The sequence below is a fragment of the Sarcophilus harrisii genome, chromosome 1 (genome assembly GCF_902635505.1).
Source record: "Sarcophilus harrisii chromosome 1, mSarHar1.11, whole genome shotgun sequence".
NCBI classification, from domain to species: domain Eukaryota; kingdom Metazoa; phylum Chordata; class Mammalia; order Dasyuromorphia; family Dasyuridae; genus Sarcophilus; species Sarcophilus harrisii.
Genome location: NC_045426.1, coordinates 194,232,149 through 194,249,821, shown reverse-complemented (window position 1 = coordinate 194,249,821; position 17,673 = coordinate 194,232,149). Strand labels below are relative to the sequence as shown.

The window sequence follows — 17,673 nt, the reverse complement described above, 5'->3', positions numbered from 1 at the left end:
AAGCCAGATGGGTTAATCAGTTTTTTGTCATTCTTCTGTTTTAGTAATAATTTTTTAATGCAAAGTCAAAAATTTAAATTTTTTATTTAATAAGTATAGGCAATTTCCATGCTTATACTTTGCCTTATAGTTAAAAAAAAAATGCTTTCCTTTTTAGACTTCACCCTTGAAAAGAAGACTACTAAGAGTTTGAAATCAGATGTAGGTTTTTTTTTTTAATGGCAAAAATCTCAATTATTTGGCAAGCAGAATGAGAAATAAAGACCACTTTCTCTCTTTTGTCCCTCTCCTTTTTCTTTCTTCTTTTCTCCTATTTTCTTGCTGTCATTTCTGATTCATCGTTCATTGTTTTTGTTTTTGTCTTCCTTGTCTAGAGGGAGCTTCTGGAAAAGGAAAGGAACATGACATTTTTGTATTGTTTTCAGGATTTATCGTAGTGTCTTGTATATTATGGGTACTGCATAAATGTTTGTTGAATAAGTGTTTGATATGTGGAAAACACTTCTTTTCTTGTATTTTGTAGAGGAAATAGCTGTATACTTGCTGATGAAATGGGCCTTGGAAAAACAATACAGACGATCTCATTTCTTAACTATCTTTTCCACGAACATCAATTATATGGGCCTTTCTTGTTAGTAGTACCACTTTCTACACTTACTTCTTGGCAAAGAGAGATTCAGACATGGGCTCCCCAGATGAATGCTGTGGTCTATTTAGGGGATATTAACAGCAGAAATATGGTAAGTTGTTTCAATATAACCATAGTAAGGCATATCTCATTAGAAATAAGTAGCTCATTGAATTTATTACTCTTAGTATATTTTGTTTGACTCCATTTTTTGGTTTATTTGGTAGATAAGAACACATGAATGGATGCATCTTCAGACCAAACGGTTAAAATTTAATATTCTTTTGACAACTTATGAAATTTTATTGAAAGATAAGGTATGTGATGACTAGTAATTAAAAAGGTCCTTCTGTGCATGTTACATGTACTTTATAAAGTCATAGATGCTGGCAAGAGATTAGGAACCATTTTAATTAATATTATTTTTTATGTTGTCCATGATACATTGTAGTTGTAAGTTCTTAAAATTTGTTGATGGCACTTCAATTTTTATTATTTAAATATCTCAAGAAAAATCAAAATATTTTAATCTTTAACTATCAAATGATGATATATAGTAAGAAGATAGGGGCTTAAATGCTTGTTAAAGTCTCTTCCAGGTATAAAATTATATTCCAATGGAAGGATTACAGTAATAGGGATGAAATATTCTAATCTTTGCTTTTCCACTTTGATTTTTTTTGTTTTTGTTTATGAATGATTCAATATCTCCAAGTGTCATTATTCTTATCTGTAAAATAGGGATAAAACTTTTCACTGTTGACTTCGTAAACTTTTTGTGAGGAATATATTCAGAATATATTATTGTTAGTCTTACTTTTATTTTTCTGAAGTAGTATGTTGGGATATAGGCTTTACAAGCAGTAAAACCCTGGCTAAATGATATCTACTTGTTCTTTGGTGATGTTCAAAATCACTGGAACCTCTTAGTTTGTGGTAACATTCTAAGATTTTTAATTACTCATGGCTTGCTGATTTACATTAGGTTTCTACATGGTAACTCCATGTTAATGAAGTCAAAGATCTTTACAAATAAAAAAGACATTTTAAAAACCTCTCCTGTTATTCTCATGTCTTCAGTTTGATTTAAATAGCTCTGCTAATTAATTTGTATGACGGATGAGTTAGCAGATTTGGGTAGATGGACTATCTCAGTTCTTCCCTGCTTAGTACTGAAAAAACCAAGTATGTCAAGTGACAAAAATAACTTTACTTTGAAACAAAAGTTTTCATCCTATAATCTGTTTTCCTTGCCTTATGTATTTTTAAAAAATTCAGTGTATCAGTTGATATAACTTGGTCCTTCAAGGTAATACTAATTTCTAGTCTTTATGCTTGTTCTAAAGTAAAATATGAACATAAGAGAATAAAGCATAGTCTGCCACTACTGCTTTATTTTATTTTATTTTTTTTCTGTTGTCTCAGAATCATTTCTGTTTTGATTTATAGTCCCTAACAGAGGATGAGCCAGAGACGAAATTCAAGAAGAATGATTGTTGTTAGGAGCCTAGTAAAGGAAGTTAAAATTGCTTCATTTACAGCCTTTATAAGGTCAGACATTTAGACCTAGAAGAGACTGACTTTAAAGGCCTTCAAATTGAGTTTCATTTCATAGATGATGAAACAGAGGCTTTCAGACTTAGCTAACTTTCCCAGGGACACACAAGTATTAAGTATCTCAGGCAGGAGTTGAAATTTGTGCTTTCTGTTGTAAACTTTTTTTTTTTTTTTTTGGCTGAGGCAATTGGGGTTAAATGACATGTCCAAGGACACAGCTAGGAAGTGTTAAGTGTCTGAGGCCAAATTTGAACTCAGGTCCTCCTGACTTCAGGGTTGGTGCTCTAAATTTGTTCTTTTTGAAATCAGTCCTTTCATTCTAAATATTTTGCCACCTATATGCCCTTTATTATTGCCAGTGCTATAGACAGGGTACAGGAATGTTGAAAGCACTCTTTGTTGTTCATTCCTTCCCCCCAAAATAAAGGGAAAAACCTCATTATTTCAAAAATGTTCCAATAAAGATGGGAGGAAGGGAGGAGATTAAAAGCAATTAAGTGTCAGAATAGATAGAATGCCTAACTCCAAATGCAGAAGACCTGAATGCAAATACTACATCCAATGCTGATGGCATAACCCTAGGCAAGTCATTTTCTCATTTGTAAAATGGAGATTTTATTTTATGTTCTTAATTTTCTTCATTTATAAAATGGCAATTATTATAGCACCTCCCTCATATTTATTGTAAGGATCAAATAAAACATGATACATGTAAAATGCTTTGTTATAAAAGTACTAGTGGTGGTGGTGATGGTAGTTAATTTATGGTGGGGGAAAGTTTAAGGATAGATATTGCTATAAAACCCAGTATCTACACAAACAAGAAGAGAAGTAGAAAAGTACAGCAGTCTATTGTATTCATGCATGTAGACTCTGGATCATATTCTCTATCTTATCTCCATTATTACCTACTCGTAGTATATTAACTTAACCAAGAAATCAGTACGATACAGTGAAAATACCATAGGTTCTGGATTCAGAGGACACTGATTAGAATCTTGACTTCACTACCTACTGCTGTTATTTTAGAGAAATCACTTAACTTCCCTGGAACTCAGTTTTTTTTTTTCAGATATAAAAGGAGAGAATTAGACTACATGGTCTCTTAAGATCCCTTTCAGGTATTGATCTAAGATGATCCTGTGGTCACTAATGTGTAGAAAATGTCTAATATAGTTAGTATTTAATTAACTTTACACTTCTTCATAATCATATTATTCTGCCTGAGTTGTAAATTCTGGGAAAGTACTTAGCAAAATTAAATTTGCATTTTGTATTTAAAAGTTTAAATAACATTTTCTAATTAAAATATGTAACTTCGTATTTAAGGCATTCCTTGGTGGCCTGAATTGGGCATTCATAGGTGTAGATGAAGCTCATCGATTAAAGAATGATGACTCACTTTTATATAAGACCTTAATAGACTTTAAATCCAATCATCGTCTTCTTATTACGGGAACCCCTCTACAAAATTCCCTCAAAGAGCTCTGGTCCTTGCTTCACTTCATCATGCCAGAAAAGTAAGTGAGGAATGAGATTTCATTCTGGATTAAAAAAAAATTTCTATGGGGGAAATTTAAGGGGAAAGGATTTAAACTTAATTATAGTACTAAATTTTGTGGCCCTGGAACTTATTTTTGTGAGAAAGATGTAAAAGGAAGTGTTTTAATATAGTGATTAAAAACTGAAGTTTCAAAATAGTGAAAATACTTTTAAAGCTTTTACAGTGAATGCAACATTATTCAGATACATTCTTTGATTAAAAAATAAATAAATAAAAACCTTCCTGAAATTAATAATTTAAATTTACCTTAACTCAAAATGTCTTCTGTATTGGGGATGGGGAGGATTTTTCTTGGGGATGGGAGGATTTTTCCAGAGTATTAAAGAATTCAAAGTTTGAGAGATATTGTTATATTCATTTATGTCTTATTATCTTTTTAAAAACAGTATTTTTAATGACTTACTTTAAACCAAAGTTTTTATTTCCTTCAATAATGAGTCCAATCATGTTTAAGATTTTCTTCCTGGGAAGATTTTGAAGAAGAACATGGCAAAGGGAGAGAATATGGATATGCAAGTCTCCACAAGGAGCTGGAGCCTTTTCTGTTACGCCGAGTTAAGAAAGATGTAGAAAAATCTTTGCCTGCCAAAGTTGAGCAGATTTTAAGAATGGAAATGAGTGCATTGCAGAAACAATATTACAAGTAAGTTTTATTATCCATAACACATTCTGAACTTTTTTATATAAAAGCCAGTTTGATTTTTGAACTGTTTAGCAATCTATTGCTTCCGTTCAGTCACGTTTGACTCCTCATGACTCCATTTAGGGTTTTTGTGGCAAAGATCAGTATTGGAATTGATTGCCATTTCCTTCTCCAACTTATTTTGTGGATGAGAAACTAAGGCAAATAGGGTTAAGTAACTTGCTCAGGATCATACAGCTATTAGGGTTTGAGGCCAGATTTGAACTCAGGAAGATGAGTCTTTCTGATTCTAAGCCTGATGCTCTATGCACTGCACTACCTACCTGCTAGTATGTAGTTATGCACTAGTAAAAAATCAGTCTTCTCATGTGATGAATTTGTTGGACGTAAAGAATAACTTTTTGAAAATCAAATGGCAATAATCAGTAATATATTATCAAGATAGTTTTGAAATAGCTATCCACAGAGGTCCTCAAGAAGAGTCTGTTCTTCCTATATTTTGAATTTAGTTTGCATGGCTTCCCAGTTATTATAACCTTCAGTGGTTTCCCATTAATAGTATAAATTCATTCTTGACTTCTTAGGTTGGGGTTTCAAGTCATGTACAATATGATTCCAAGTTATCTTTCCAGGCCTCACTGAATATTGTGATATACTTTGTATTCTGATCAAAATGTACTGACATCCATGTTGTAGGAAATAAAATAGTACCATTTAACACCTCTTGTTCCCTAACTTAATTATTTACTTTTTCTTGAAGGAAACAGCTGGACTAGGTGTACTTTTAAAGTTCTCTTTATGAGGGACTTATCATTCACATTGTATTTTAATTAAATCTGTTTTTCATCATTAATTACCTACTATGTGCCAGAACAAAATCATTCTATATTTTTTGATTCAAGATGTAACCGCAGAAATAATCCTGTTATCATAAACATCAGACTAGATATACAATAAGAAGAATGTATACTTAGCACATGTTTTCACTGTGATGGAAGAAATCCAGGTCAGGGTCTAAGTTGATAAAGGATTCCATGTGAATAAGGAGATCACTTGTTGAGTCTTCAGTTGCTTTTATTTGAGGGAGACATTGTATTAATTTCATTAGGTTCTACAGTACTGCAAAGCTTCCTGGAAGAGATCTGTAATCATTCAAGGGAGTTTGACCTGATCATCCTTGTGGATGGAGAATGTTTGTTTTCCATCTGGTCATCTGCATTTGACTAAATATTTGATAAGACTTGCTCCATTAGTACGGATATCTCAGGTTATAGATTGATAAGTTGATACTTACGCTGAATAGGAGGAATATTGGCTGGATTGCCTTCAGAGAATTGTTAAACTCCTCCAGAAATCCCAGGGTTTCTATGAAAGCGAAGGTGGCTTTCTTTTGCCAGCATTCTGCCGATGAAAAATTAAAAATGAGTATCATATAAGGGGAATGGATTGGTTTCTGAGCAGGTTGTGACACATAACCAATGAAGAATCTTGAACGGGAGTTAAAAGATGTCATTATCATTTTGAGTTGAGCTTTGAAGGAAACTGTAGTATAGAGGTGAGAAGAATTCGCACAGCCAATGCAAATACATAGAGAAGGGGATTGGAATGTCTTAACATGAGGAAGAACATTAAGGCCAATTTGGCTGATCTGTAGAGTATATGAAAGTGATTAGTTTTTTGATATGTTGAAATGCCTTTAGAACTTAGGGTAGAAAATTAATTATGGCTTTTTTAGGCTTACTGTATTTTAATGGGATCAGTGATGTTTTGAAGAATATAATTTGATCTCTGCTCAAGCAGAGATATTTTTCCAATAAGAGTTCTGTATACTGATGAAAGCCTAAGTCTAGAATGAAAACAGATACATAAAAGAGTGCCATTGAGGAATTCTACTCTAGTAAGCTAAGCTGTGTCTTGAGTTCTCTTAAGATTTCAGAAATGTATCTCTTTTCTAATGAATATGCTACATCTATGATTTTTGTTTTAGATGGATTTTAACCAGGAATTACAAAGCCCTTAGCAAAGGTTCAAAGGGCAGTACCTCAGGCTTTTTGAATATAATGATGGAGCTCAAAAAGTGTTGTAACCATTGCTACCTCATCAAACCACCTGATAATAATGAATTCTACAATAAACAGGAGGCCTTACAGGTAAGTTTTTGCATATTTTTATTTTGGATTTCAATAAAGCATTTCCTGAAACATTTCAATAAAGTATATTCTCAGGAGTCCTCAAACTACGGCCTGCGGGCCAGATGCGGCAGCTGAGGACAATTAACCCTCTCACCCAGGGCTATGAAGTTTCTTTATTTAAAGGCCCACAAAACAAAGTTTTTGTTTTTACTATAGGCCGGCCCTTCAACAGTCTGAGGGACAGTAAACTGGTCCCCTATTTAAAAAGGTTGAGGACCCCTGCAGATAGTTGAATCTTATGGTAAAAATTTTCATTTTTGACAATAGCCCATTATTATTAGGGTTTTAAAAAATATTTTATGTTTGAGCGTACATAAGTTATTTAAAGTGAAAGTTTATAAAATGAGTTTAGCAACTGTCTTGAATTGTTATATAAATGTTTTAGTTGTATTAATTTAGTTTTTTATTAAAAATTATTCTTGTGTATAAAATAATTGTGCCAAACTGCCAAAAGTGTTACTGGATTTCCATTATCATATATCATAGGAAAGAAGTCAATCTTTTAAATTAGAAAATAGCATTCCTAAAATAGAGTCAATTTAGAACTAAAGTGTATAATCTAAAATTTAGCAATAAATAAAATTCTGACTTCAGAATCAGCTTTTTACTGGCAAAAAGAAGAGACTAACCAGAAGTTAAGAGCTAGTTGCCACTGTTAGCTGTAAGGAACATAATATAAACATCAGCAGTAGTAAGCTGTATGTTATGTGTGTCTTCTGTATATTAATTACCAGCAAAGTCTTAATTTTCTCAGAACCTTTATTTATAGCTTTGTTGTGTGATGACAAGCTAATACATCTGTCAGAAAAGGTGAGGAAATGGGATTAAAAGTACATGTTTTTGATATGTAAAGATCCTAGAACGATTTGTGTCTGCAGTCATGTTGTAGAGCTTTTTCCTTTCCATTTCAGTAATCATGTTAAAAATATCCCTTGTAGATAAACTTCTCCTTAATGGAATGAAAAATATCTCAGGGGGAAGTATGGTTCTCTTTATTTCATTATTTGATAACTCCTGTGTTAATTTTCTTTTAAAATATCCTTGGATATTTTAAATATTCCAGGTAAATTCCTTTAGAATAACTTAGAATTGGATTGTGAATTCCATATCTAATTTATGGATCTAGTTCTCCTTACTATCAGATTATTTTGTTGAATGGAATTTACTACAACTGTAGAGTGTTTCTATTTCCCAGTCATTTTTGAGTGTCCTTTCCCAAATAAACAGGTCTAATTGAAAGGCGATCCCCAAAGTAAAATTTGCTGCTCTTTTGGGGAGGGGGGGGGGTATGGAATTTCAATGATGTAGGGAAATCCTGGTAATCAAACTTAATCCATTAATTTAAGCCAACAATTTATTTTGTAATGAGTCCTGATCAGTTGCTTACTTGGGCACTGAGTAGTTCAGTAATTTGTCCCTCGTTGTATAGATGTGTATAAAGCACAATATGCGAGCTCTGGACTTTCTGACTATAAGCCAGTTCTTTATTTGCTATACTTTTTCCTCTCATTTGTTATAAGTTCAAAGAGAAGAAAATAGCAATATCATAAAAGAGAGAGCTTGTGTTTTATGTAATAGACATTATTTCCTAATTAATGACAGGTCAATTGAAAAATGAGGAATTTCAGTGACATTTCATATCAGGTATTTTAACTGTATGCATAAGGTGTTATCAAAATTAAGATTTCATTTGAATTTTGAATGGTATGGCAAGAGGGTATTGACTTGGTTTTTGACTTCTAGTTTTTCTTGCTGGTGCAAGGTTGGTCTGAAGCAGAAATCTTTTCAAGACTTGGAATTAAGTGACAAGTATAAGATGAAATCTGAATTTTTGTATAGGAAAAAACCCAATTCAGCCTGCAGTGACATATAATAGTAAATTTTAAGTGAAAGAAAAGTGGGAAAAAAGCAGATTAAAAGATTTTTAAAGGAGATTGAAAGTAATAATAGTTGGTTTCATTTATGTAGGTTTTTAAGAGTTATAAATATAAACTAAAACTTCTTTTCAAAACAGCTAATTTTATTTTTCATTATGTTCTTTAAGCTGTGTTTAACAAGCTGCTATGAAGAATTATATTTCAGTTTCACACTATATAATTATAATTTCTTTTTTAGCATTTAATTCGAAGTAGTGGAAAATTAATTCTTCTCGATAAGCTGTTGATTCGGCTAAAAGAACGAGGCAACCGAGTTCTGATTTTCTCTCAAATGGTGCGGATGTTAGACATACTTGCAGAATATTTGAAGTATCGTCAGTTTCCTTTTCAAGTAAGATCTTAATTTTAAACTTGTTGATTCTTATATTTTAGTCTACTTTTCAAGAAAATTAAACAGAGTTATCTTTAAAGCATTTATTAAATTATATTAATATACTGACATTTTTAAAAAAGTTTTTTATTTTCAAAACATATGCACGGATAATTTTTCAACATTGACCCTTGTAAAATCTTGTGTTTCAGATTTTCCCTTCCTTCCCCTCATCCCCTCCCCTAGATGGCAAGCAATCCAATATAAGAATCCATACTTCTTAAAGTTTATGTTAAATCCAATATGTGTAAACATTTATACAAATATCAAATAAAAAAGGAAAAAAAATGAGTAAGAAAACAAAATGAGTGAACAACAAAAAGAGTGACAATGTTATATTGTGATTCACATTCAGTTCCCACAGCCCTCTTTCTGGGTATAGATTGCTCTCTTTATCACATGATCATTAGAACTGGCATCAGTCATCTCATTGTTGGAAAGACTGACTCTTTCAAAAGATCTTTTGCTTTTTTCATTTTTATGTTTCAACAAGTCTCCTCTTTTTCCATTTTTAATCTTTATTTCTGCTCATTCTTTTTACTGCTAGCCACAAACTATTCCTTCTCATTCTCTGAGTTGTTTCCATATTTATAATTTCATTTAACCTTTTTTAAAGCTTAGTGAATGGCTTATGAACATTCTGTAGGGATTGATCCAAATCCAAGAACACAGCTGAATAATAGGCATGTTTCAAGTAATAGGTTTAGATAAGAAAAGCAGAATGAAAAAAGGCCTCAGGGCAAAATAAAAGTATTTTCTTTTTTTAGAGATAATTGTTTAAAGACTTTTTTCAAATGCATTTCTCATGAGACTTATTAGGCCAACACGTTTTTGAAATGTTCCTAATATGTTATATAATTGTTCCTGTGGAACTAACCAATCCCTGTGAAGTTATTCGGTAATGGTGTTGTTGGTAACAATGTGTGTTTTTTAAATGCATTGTGTCTCAAGTTTATATGTGCCACGATGTAAGAGGATAATAATATACCAAAAGTAGACATAATTTCTCATAAAATGGAATTGAATTCAGAAGGTATTTATTTAGCATGTGCTTTATACAAGGTATTGTAAGCTTTGCAAATTAGTGTAGGCTAATCTTTGGATCTAAAGATACTCTGTATTTGTAAATCTCTTGAAAAAAAAAATTCTTTTCTTGAGAAAACATCCAAATTGTCCCTGCCTTATCACTCCCAGTTGGTGGTGGCATTATTTAGTGTAAAGACTGTTGGATGTCGAGTCATGGAATTTTCATTTAAGATCAGACTTTACTACTGTGTGGCCTTGGACAAATTACTTTCATGCTTTAGGCCTCATTTTCCTAATTTGTAAGTGAGAGGGTTTGACTAGATCAAAGATGTCTAACAAGAACTGAAACAGATTAAAATGTAATTGGGATTTAAGATGTTGTTTAACAAAATAAATAAAAATAAAATCAAAGATAATTTTAATGTTTTTTGGTAATTCATTATGTAGTAGGCATAGGTCCTTATGTATGATACAGTTGTCCACCACACCCCCATTTGAATTTGATATTGTAGGACTAGATGTCCTCTGAGGTCCATTCTGCCTCTAGATAATGTGATTCTAAGCCTCTCTGAACTTAAAGCAATGATCAGTTGGTCATAAATTCATCTGGAAAGTTAGTATTTAGTGTCAACTATGACAGTAAATTGAGAGAAATTGGAAAAGTTAAATTTTTAAAGTAATTGGCACAGAAAAATGTTTAGCAATCTTGTATTATTTTGAAGAAGTTTGTTTCATTATTTAAGTGATTTATATGTATGACTTTCCCAAAAGAAAGGACCATGTTATCTGTTATCCTCTAAACCCATTGGAAGAGATTAGAATTACTTTAATTTTATTAGTGAGCTTTGTTTTTATTTACCTTATTTTGTAATTTTACTTCATTTTTCATTTATAAATTTTGACTTAATTACTGTTTTTCCATGTTAATTGATATGTTTTTGTCATTCTAGAGACTAGATGGTTCAATCAAAGGAGAATTAAGAAAACAAGCATTAGATCATTTTAATGCTGAAGGATCTGAGGTGTGAATTTGATTTTTTTTTCTCCCATTTAAACATTTAATATATGTATGACTCTTCTGTAACCATAATGATATGATAGTCTATTGTAACTTTTTGAAAGCACTTGAAATATCTATATATTGGTCAATTCAATTAAGAAAATTATTCCAAAATAGATTTGTCCAATATTTTTGCATTTAAGGAATTTTTTTTATTCCTATGTAAGAGAGAACTGCATCAAATTTTTTATAGAATAAGTTATGATGCAGACATTTGCTCAAAGGTAAAATTGCCTTTGATATTTAAAATTTGCTAATTCCCTAATATAATTAATTTCCACTCAGAATTAGTATTGTTATATCATGTTTCTAATGACATTCAATCATGATGGATTTAAAAGTGCTATTATTTTCTTTTATTTCCATAGGACTTTTGTTTCTTACTTTCCACGAGGGCTGGAGGACTAGGCATAAATTTAGCATCTGCTGACACTGTTGTTATATTTGATTCTGACTGGAATCCACAAAATGATCTTCAGGCACAAGCTAGAGCCCATAGAATTGGACAGAAGAAACAGGTACAAACACATCAATCTGAAATCCAGTTTCAATCAGGATTTTTTAAATTGATAGTTTTTTTTTTGTTTGTTTTTGTTTTTTTAAAATGAAGATTGAAACTAGATAGTCATGTCGCTAAAATATATGGTGGATTCTTGGCCTTAGGCCCACTGATCCTAAAGGGATTCTGGGTAGATTTCAGGGAATCTCGGAAGTTGGATATAAAAAAAAATGCATCTTTATTTCAATATAATATTTTCTTTATAATCTTACATATTTTACTCAGTATTTAATAAAAATTATACTCAGAGGAGATCCACAGACCTTACTTGCATGCCAGAGTTCTTGAATCCTTAACTCATAAAAAAGATTAAGAAACCCTGACCTAATTGATTTATAGCTGAATCTTCCCAAAGTTCAACAACTCACTGCAAGTAAAGCTGGAACTAATTTTTAAGAAGGCCATACCTTTAAAATAATTTAAGGAATGTATAACTTGTAAAATGTGATACTTTTAGTCCTTTTGTTTAAACATAAAAATATGGGAATAATTTCACACTTATATTTGGCAGAACGATGTTTGATATTGTATTGACTTATCATCTTTCTTAGACAATAGCATTCTTTCCTCATACTTTGAAAAACTGTATGCTTAAAAGCCATTCCAGTTTTCCATCTTATTAAGTAACTAATTTTAGTTGTTTATGCTAGTCTGGCAGATATTAGGTATTTAATTGTGTGATCTACCTCTATTGTAGAAATGGATCACTTCTTCTATTACATTTTGACACATGCTGTCAGGATATTAGGAATCAAATAGCTAAATGTCACTGTTTGGAAATTGAGTTTTTTTGTAAATTTTGGAGGTTCTTGTGCTTTTGGCACAGTTTATTCAGTAAGCTAAGAAATTTGAAGGTAGATGCTCATTATCCTTATTTGTTCAGAAATCTTTCTCCTTAGTTTTTCTACGTGGAATTTCCCTAGAGCTCTTATAATTTAAGTTTTTTGATCTCTTCACTACTTCATATTCGCCTTCCAGGTTAAACTCTTCTTCCTTCTCATAATATTTTTAAAACTTCAGATGTGATTTGTGAGGAATTTGTTTTGTGTGTTTGTTATTCAGAAATTTTTTAGTCATTTTTTGTTTTTTACCTTATTTGGGGTTTTCTTGGAAGAAAAATTGTAATGGCTTGCCATTTTCTTCTCCAGTTCATTTCGCAGCTGAGAACCTGAGAAAAAAAGGGTTAAGCGACTTGCCCAGAGTTTAAATGATTTCTATGGATGTTCCCATCTCTAAAGAATTTTTTTTTCTTTTGGGGATGATTTCAAAATTTTTATTTCTTGTCCCTTCTCTTCAAAGGTCCGGGTTCACATTTCCAACTATCTGCCATACGTCTTCTTTTTACCTTAATTAACATGTCCAACTATGAATTTATTCCCTTGTTCTCTATTAACAATAGAAAATAACTTATTTTCTCTGACATTCCTATTTCTGTAAAATTGATTACCTATTTTCTATCCACAGATTTGAAACCTTGAACTAATGCTTTATTTAACATTAACTATCCCTACCATGTGCAAAACATTGTGTCTCTTCTACTGCACTTCAATTAAATGAATAAGTGAATTTTAATGTTGTGCCCAACCTCTCCATCCCCTTCATTCCAATTCCACAACGATCACCTAACTTAGGCCTTTTACTTTTTTGGACTATTGGAATAGCTTGTTAACTGATTTCCAATCTTCTAAGCACTTTCCTTCTCATACATTTTACTCATTGTTGCCAAATAAGTTTAGTTTAAATCATGACAACCCTTTGCTCCAGGACTTTTAATGGTCTCTTATTTCTGTGCAGTGAAGTCTACATAAAAATCTCTTTTTTAATCTACTAATCTTTAAGTTTAATCTACTTTCTAGCACTGTATGCCATTACTATCTTTCACATGGCCTATTCTTTTGTATAGCTAAGCTGTTTTGAACCATGCTTTTTGCTTTTCTTTCTTTAGTGTTCTCACACACATGATGCTCTCATTCACTCTTACCTTTATGAAAATCCTATTCCTCTTTCATGGCCATCCCAATTCTATCTCAAGTGATTTTTCTCTATATTTCTAGAGTGCTTTGATGTTTAACTATTTTAATATGATATTGTGGTTGTTTTGTTTGTCCTGTTTTTTGCAACTAAATTAAAGTCTCCTTCAAGAAAAGAAGCTTTTCATCTTTGTTATCTTCATGTTGCAAACAGTAGTGCTTTTCCTGTATCACTGAACTATGTTGATAGTTGTATTCCCTAGTAAGGCATTTTTCTTTGTGACAATAATAACTTTATTTTGTCGTTTATATAAATTAAAGTGTACTTTTTTATATAGGTTAATATTTATCGTCTAGTTACAAAGGGATCAGTTGAAGAAGATATTCTTGAAAGAGCCAAAAAAAAGATGGTGCTTGATCACCTAGTAATTCAGAGAATGGACACAACTGGGAAGACTGTACTACATACAGGTTCTGCTCCTTCAAGGTAAATGTTTTATAAGCAGAAAATGACTTGATAACATCAAATAATTGATTTAGGTTTTGATTTTTATCTAAATTTTTGAAGATGTATATAGCTAAACACTTAAATAGGTATTTTTACATGTTGACTTATCTTGTGTATATATGTTTCATGGTTCATTTTTTCCCTGCTTTAGTTCTACACCTTTTAATAAGGAAGAACTATCAGCAATTTTAAAATTTGGTGCTGAAGAACTTTTTAAAGAACCTGAAGGAGAAGAACAAGAGCCTCAGGTAAAAAGAACTTGACATATAGAATTTATGTGGGGAAAGATAAGGCCACACTTTAAGTTCCCAAGATTAAAACATTCTTTCCAATTACAGGAAATGGATATTGATGAAATCCTGAAGAGGGCTGAAACTCATGAAAATGAACCAGGTCCATTAACTGTAGGAGATGAATTGCTTTCCCAGTTTAAGGTATATTTTTCATTTTTGAAATATTTTTTAAAGAAGTAATTTACATGAAAAATGAGTCAATATCATTTCAAATCATGATAAATACACTTTTATCAGAATTCAGGAACCCTGGGTTTAAGTTCTTGTTTCTGTATTAAGTGGAAGTTCTAATAAGGATAGCTATCATGTTGAGAAGAGATAATATGCCATACACTGATCATTTGTTTGCTGGGGAAAGAGAAGACTTGGTTGCGGTTAGGCACATAAAATGTGACATCCATCTTAGTATTTGAAGCCACTTTGTAGATGGAAAAATACTTATTCTGCTTTGAAGTGGAGGGCAAAATTAATAGTGATCAATTTTGAGATAGAGATTTTGCCTTGGTGTTTAATTTTTAAAAAACAAGTTCCTAATTATTAGATTGTTAGAATGAATTGTGTTGCTTTAAAAGGCAGCGAGATACATGATTGAGATTTTGGATGGGGATGTCTTTTTAGGTGTAAGTTTAAATTAAAGAATCTTGAGAGACCTGAGATTGCATGATCTTGGGTAAATTATATAATATTAATGGGCCTCATTTTCCTTATCTATTAACTGACTTTAATTTCTCTCTTAACTGTCATTTTTTGATTTAGGAGCATAGTTTTTCCTTTGTCACACTTAAGTATTTTCTTCATAATTTGCTAGAAAATAAAAGGAGATAGTCTTTAAATTTTTTTTTAGCTTTTTATTTTGAAAATGCATACATAGTTTTCAACATTCACTCTTGCAAAACTTTGTGTTCCAAATTTTTTTCTCTTTCCTTTCCCCTATTCCCTCCCTAAGAGAGCAAGTAATCCAATATATGTTAAACGTGCAAATTTTCTTTACTTATTTCCACAATGTAGATAGCCTTTTAAAGAAAATATTTGTCTTATTAGGGTAGCCTATTTAACAGCTAATGGAATTAGGTTATATAAATTTTCATAATATTAACTCTTGTTATTTTCTTAGTCAAAATTTAAGGATATAAGTAAGGATATGATTTGGAAGCAGAAATTATTAATAAACTAATTAACTTGAGGGTCAGGCTTTTCTTATTATATAATTTTCATTGCTGAGAATCTTTTAGCAGACTTGATTCAACCAGGTTAGTTCTAGTCTGCTAGTCACTGAAATAAAGTTGTTGCAGAATATAAGTTTTCATATAAGATATTCAGAGATGTCACTTTTTTCTCAGAAATCTTAAGTAATCATATAAAATAGCAAATAGCAGTAATTGTAGGCACAAAGCTTCTAAATGTCAATATCTAAGATTTTGCTGGAGGTTTTATATAGGTTTTTAGCACTTAACCTTAAAAGAACATTAAATGTAATTCTTTATCCATCTATCTTTAAATTGTTTTATTTTTTTCACTCAGCAATAATTCATCTTCTCACCCACCTCAGTTGAAACAAAGGAAAAACAAAAGGAAAACTAACATGTATATTTAAACAAAACAAATTTCTGTATAGGTCATGTCCAAATAAGAATGTGTATAAGAAAAAGATAGAAATTATGTTAATTTAACTATTCCTTTTCATAAGGAAATAATTGACATATTTCGTTTGGTCCTCTGGATTCATAGTTAATCATTTACATTGTTCAGATGTAATACTTTCAGAGTTGTTTGTCTTTACCATATTGTTTATCATGGTATAACTTGTTCTCCTAGTTCTGATCATTTCACTCCAGTTTATAGAAATCTTCCCAGGTTTCTCTAAAAGCATTCTTTTCATCATTGAAAAAAAGAACCCACAATAGTATTCTACCACATTTATATACTATAATTTGTTTAGCCATTTCCCAGTTTGCAGTAATTTGCTGAGTCCTGTTCTTTGTCACATTTAAAAGAACTATAAAAGTGTTTGTACATCTTTAGAGCTTGCTTTACTTAGAATCAGTTCTTTCTTTAATTTACCCCCCTATAATTCCCCTTTTTTCTTTCCTTTCTATTATTCCTTGAGTGAAATGTTTTCTATATCCAACTCTTATCTGCTTGTGTCCTTCCCCTTTTTGACCACTTCGGATTGCACTGAGGTTCAGGTAAAATCCACTCCTCTCATTCTATCCTGCTGTTTGTATAGATGTCTATTTGTATACTCCTGATTGTGTGAGATAATTTTTCCTAAACTTATTTTCCCTCCCTCTTGCCCTTTGCTTTGCTAAAATCAAGATAGAAAACAATTTCCAGGCCTTCCTTCTATTTAAATCCCTTCTCTTACCCTGATAATAATAATAATTAGATTCAGGGGGAATAGAACATATATCATCTCCCCACATTTGAATGGAAGTAAATTATCTTGTTTTAAGTCCCTGATTGTTCAAGTTTATCTTTTTATTAAAATTTATCATATTCTTTTCCATGTAAAATATTTTAAATTCCCTTTTTAACTCTTATAAATCCAGAAATTTTAGTTGACTTTGTGTGTAATCTGTGTTCTTTAAGACTTTCCTTCTAAGTGGTTTCTTGATGCATTGAATGTTGAGTTGTTTCAAGAATGCATGGAAAGTCAGACTGGAGACTTGGAAGCTTTCAGTGCTCCCAGGGCAAGGTCTGATCGCTGCCTCCTTAGTCTTGAGTTTTGCAATTTAGATTTGAACCACAGTGGACTGCTACTGAATTCACAAACAATTCAACTACCTGAGAAACTATGAAGGTTCAGATTGACAGAATTATAAGTTTCTTCTTGGTCTGGGAATCCTGCCTTGGTTTTTCTCTGGCAGACTCAGATGGGGATAGAAGCTGAAACTAAAACAGAAACCTCACTCTGATCATAAGATCAGAGGTATACTACTGCTTTTGGCTTCTAAACTTGATTCTTCTGTCTCGCATCTCCCAAACAGGAACTAATCAGTGAGCAATAAAGATTCCACAAGGCACCTGTTCCCATTTCAGTTTCTGTCATTGGTCTGTGGTTGATTCTAGGAGCTCCTCTTACCCCGTGGCACAGTCTCTCCTGGAATGGACTTCTCCTGCATTGTTCTTGGCCACACTCTCTCTGTAGTCTCCATGTTTACTTTCTCTCCATGTTTATTTGGATTGGCAAAATGACTGAATTTTTTTTCTTTTCCTTCCTCCCTCCCTTCCTCTTCCCATTAAGATTTGATCTGGTTCATTTACTAGATTTCTTTGGAGGATTTTTGAAGGGAGTTCAGTATGTTAGTTTCTGCTAATCTCCTTTATTTTTCTCTGTTTTCCAACTTCTCTGGAAGCATTGTCTTA

At 31.8% G+C, this 17,673-nt stretch overlaps 1 protein-coding gene across 5 annotated transcripts in view; it reads left to right on the top strand.

The window, feature by feature from the left end:
• Positions 1-17,673, top strand: part of CHD1 (chromodomain helicase DNA binding protein 1) — a 110,099-nt gene that overhangs the window by 48,501 nt on the left and 43,925 nt on the right. For all 5 annotated transcript variants that reach the window (XM_031968190.1, XM_031968198.1, XM_031968211.1 and 2 more), the window contains 11 exons: positions 524-740; positions 856-945; positions 3,515-3,705; positions 4,204-4,392; positions 6,380-6,542; positions 8,700-8,852; positions 10,868-10,939; positions 11,346-11,495; positions 13,845-13,993; positions 14,166-14,262; positions 14,353-14,448. In XM_031968190.1, the coding sequence (XP_031824050.1) occupies positions 524-740; positions 856-945; positions 3,515-3,705; positions 4,204-4,392; positions 6,380-6,542; positions 8,700-8,852; positions 10,868-10,939; positions 11,346-11,495; positions 13,845-13,993; positions 14,166-14,262; positions 14,353-14,448 (1,567 nt within the window). The remainder of the gene's footprint in view (positions 1-523; positions 741-855; positions 946-3,514; positions 3,706-4,203; positions 4,393-6,379; positions 6,543-8,699; positions 8,853-10,867; positions 10,940-11,345; positions 11,496-13,844; positions 13,994-14,165; positions 14,263-14,352; positions 14,449-17,673) is intronic.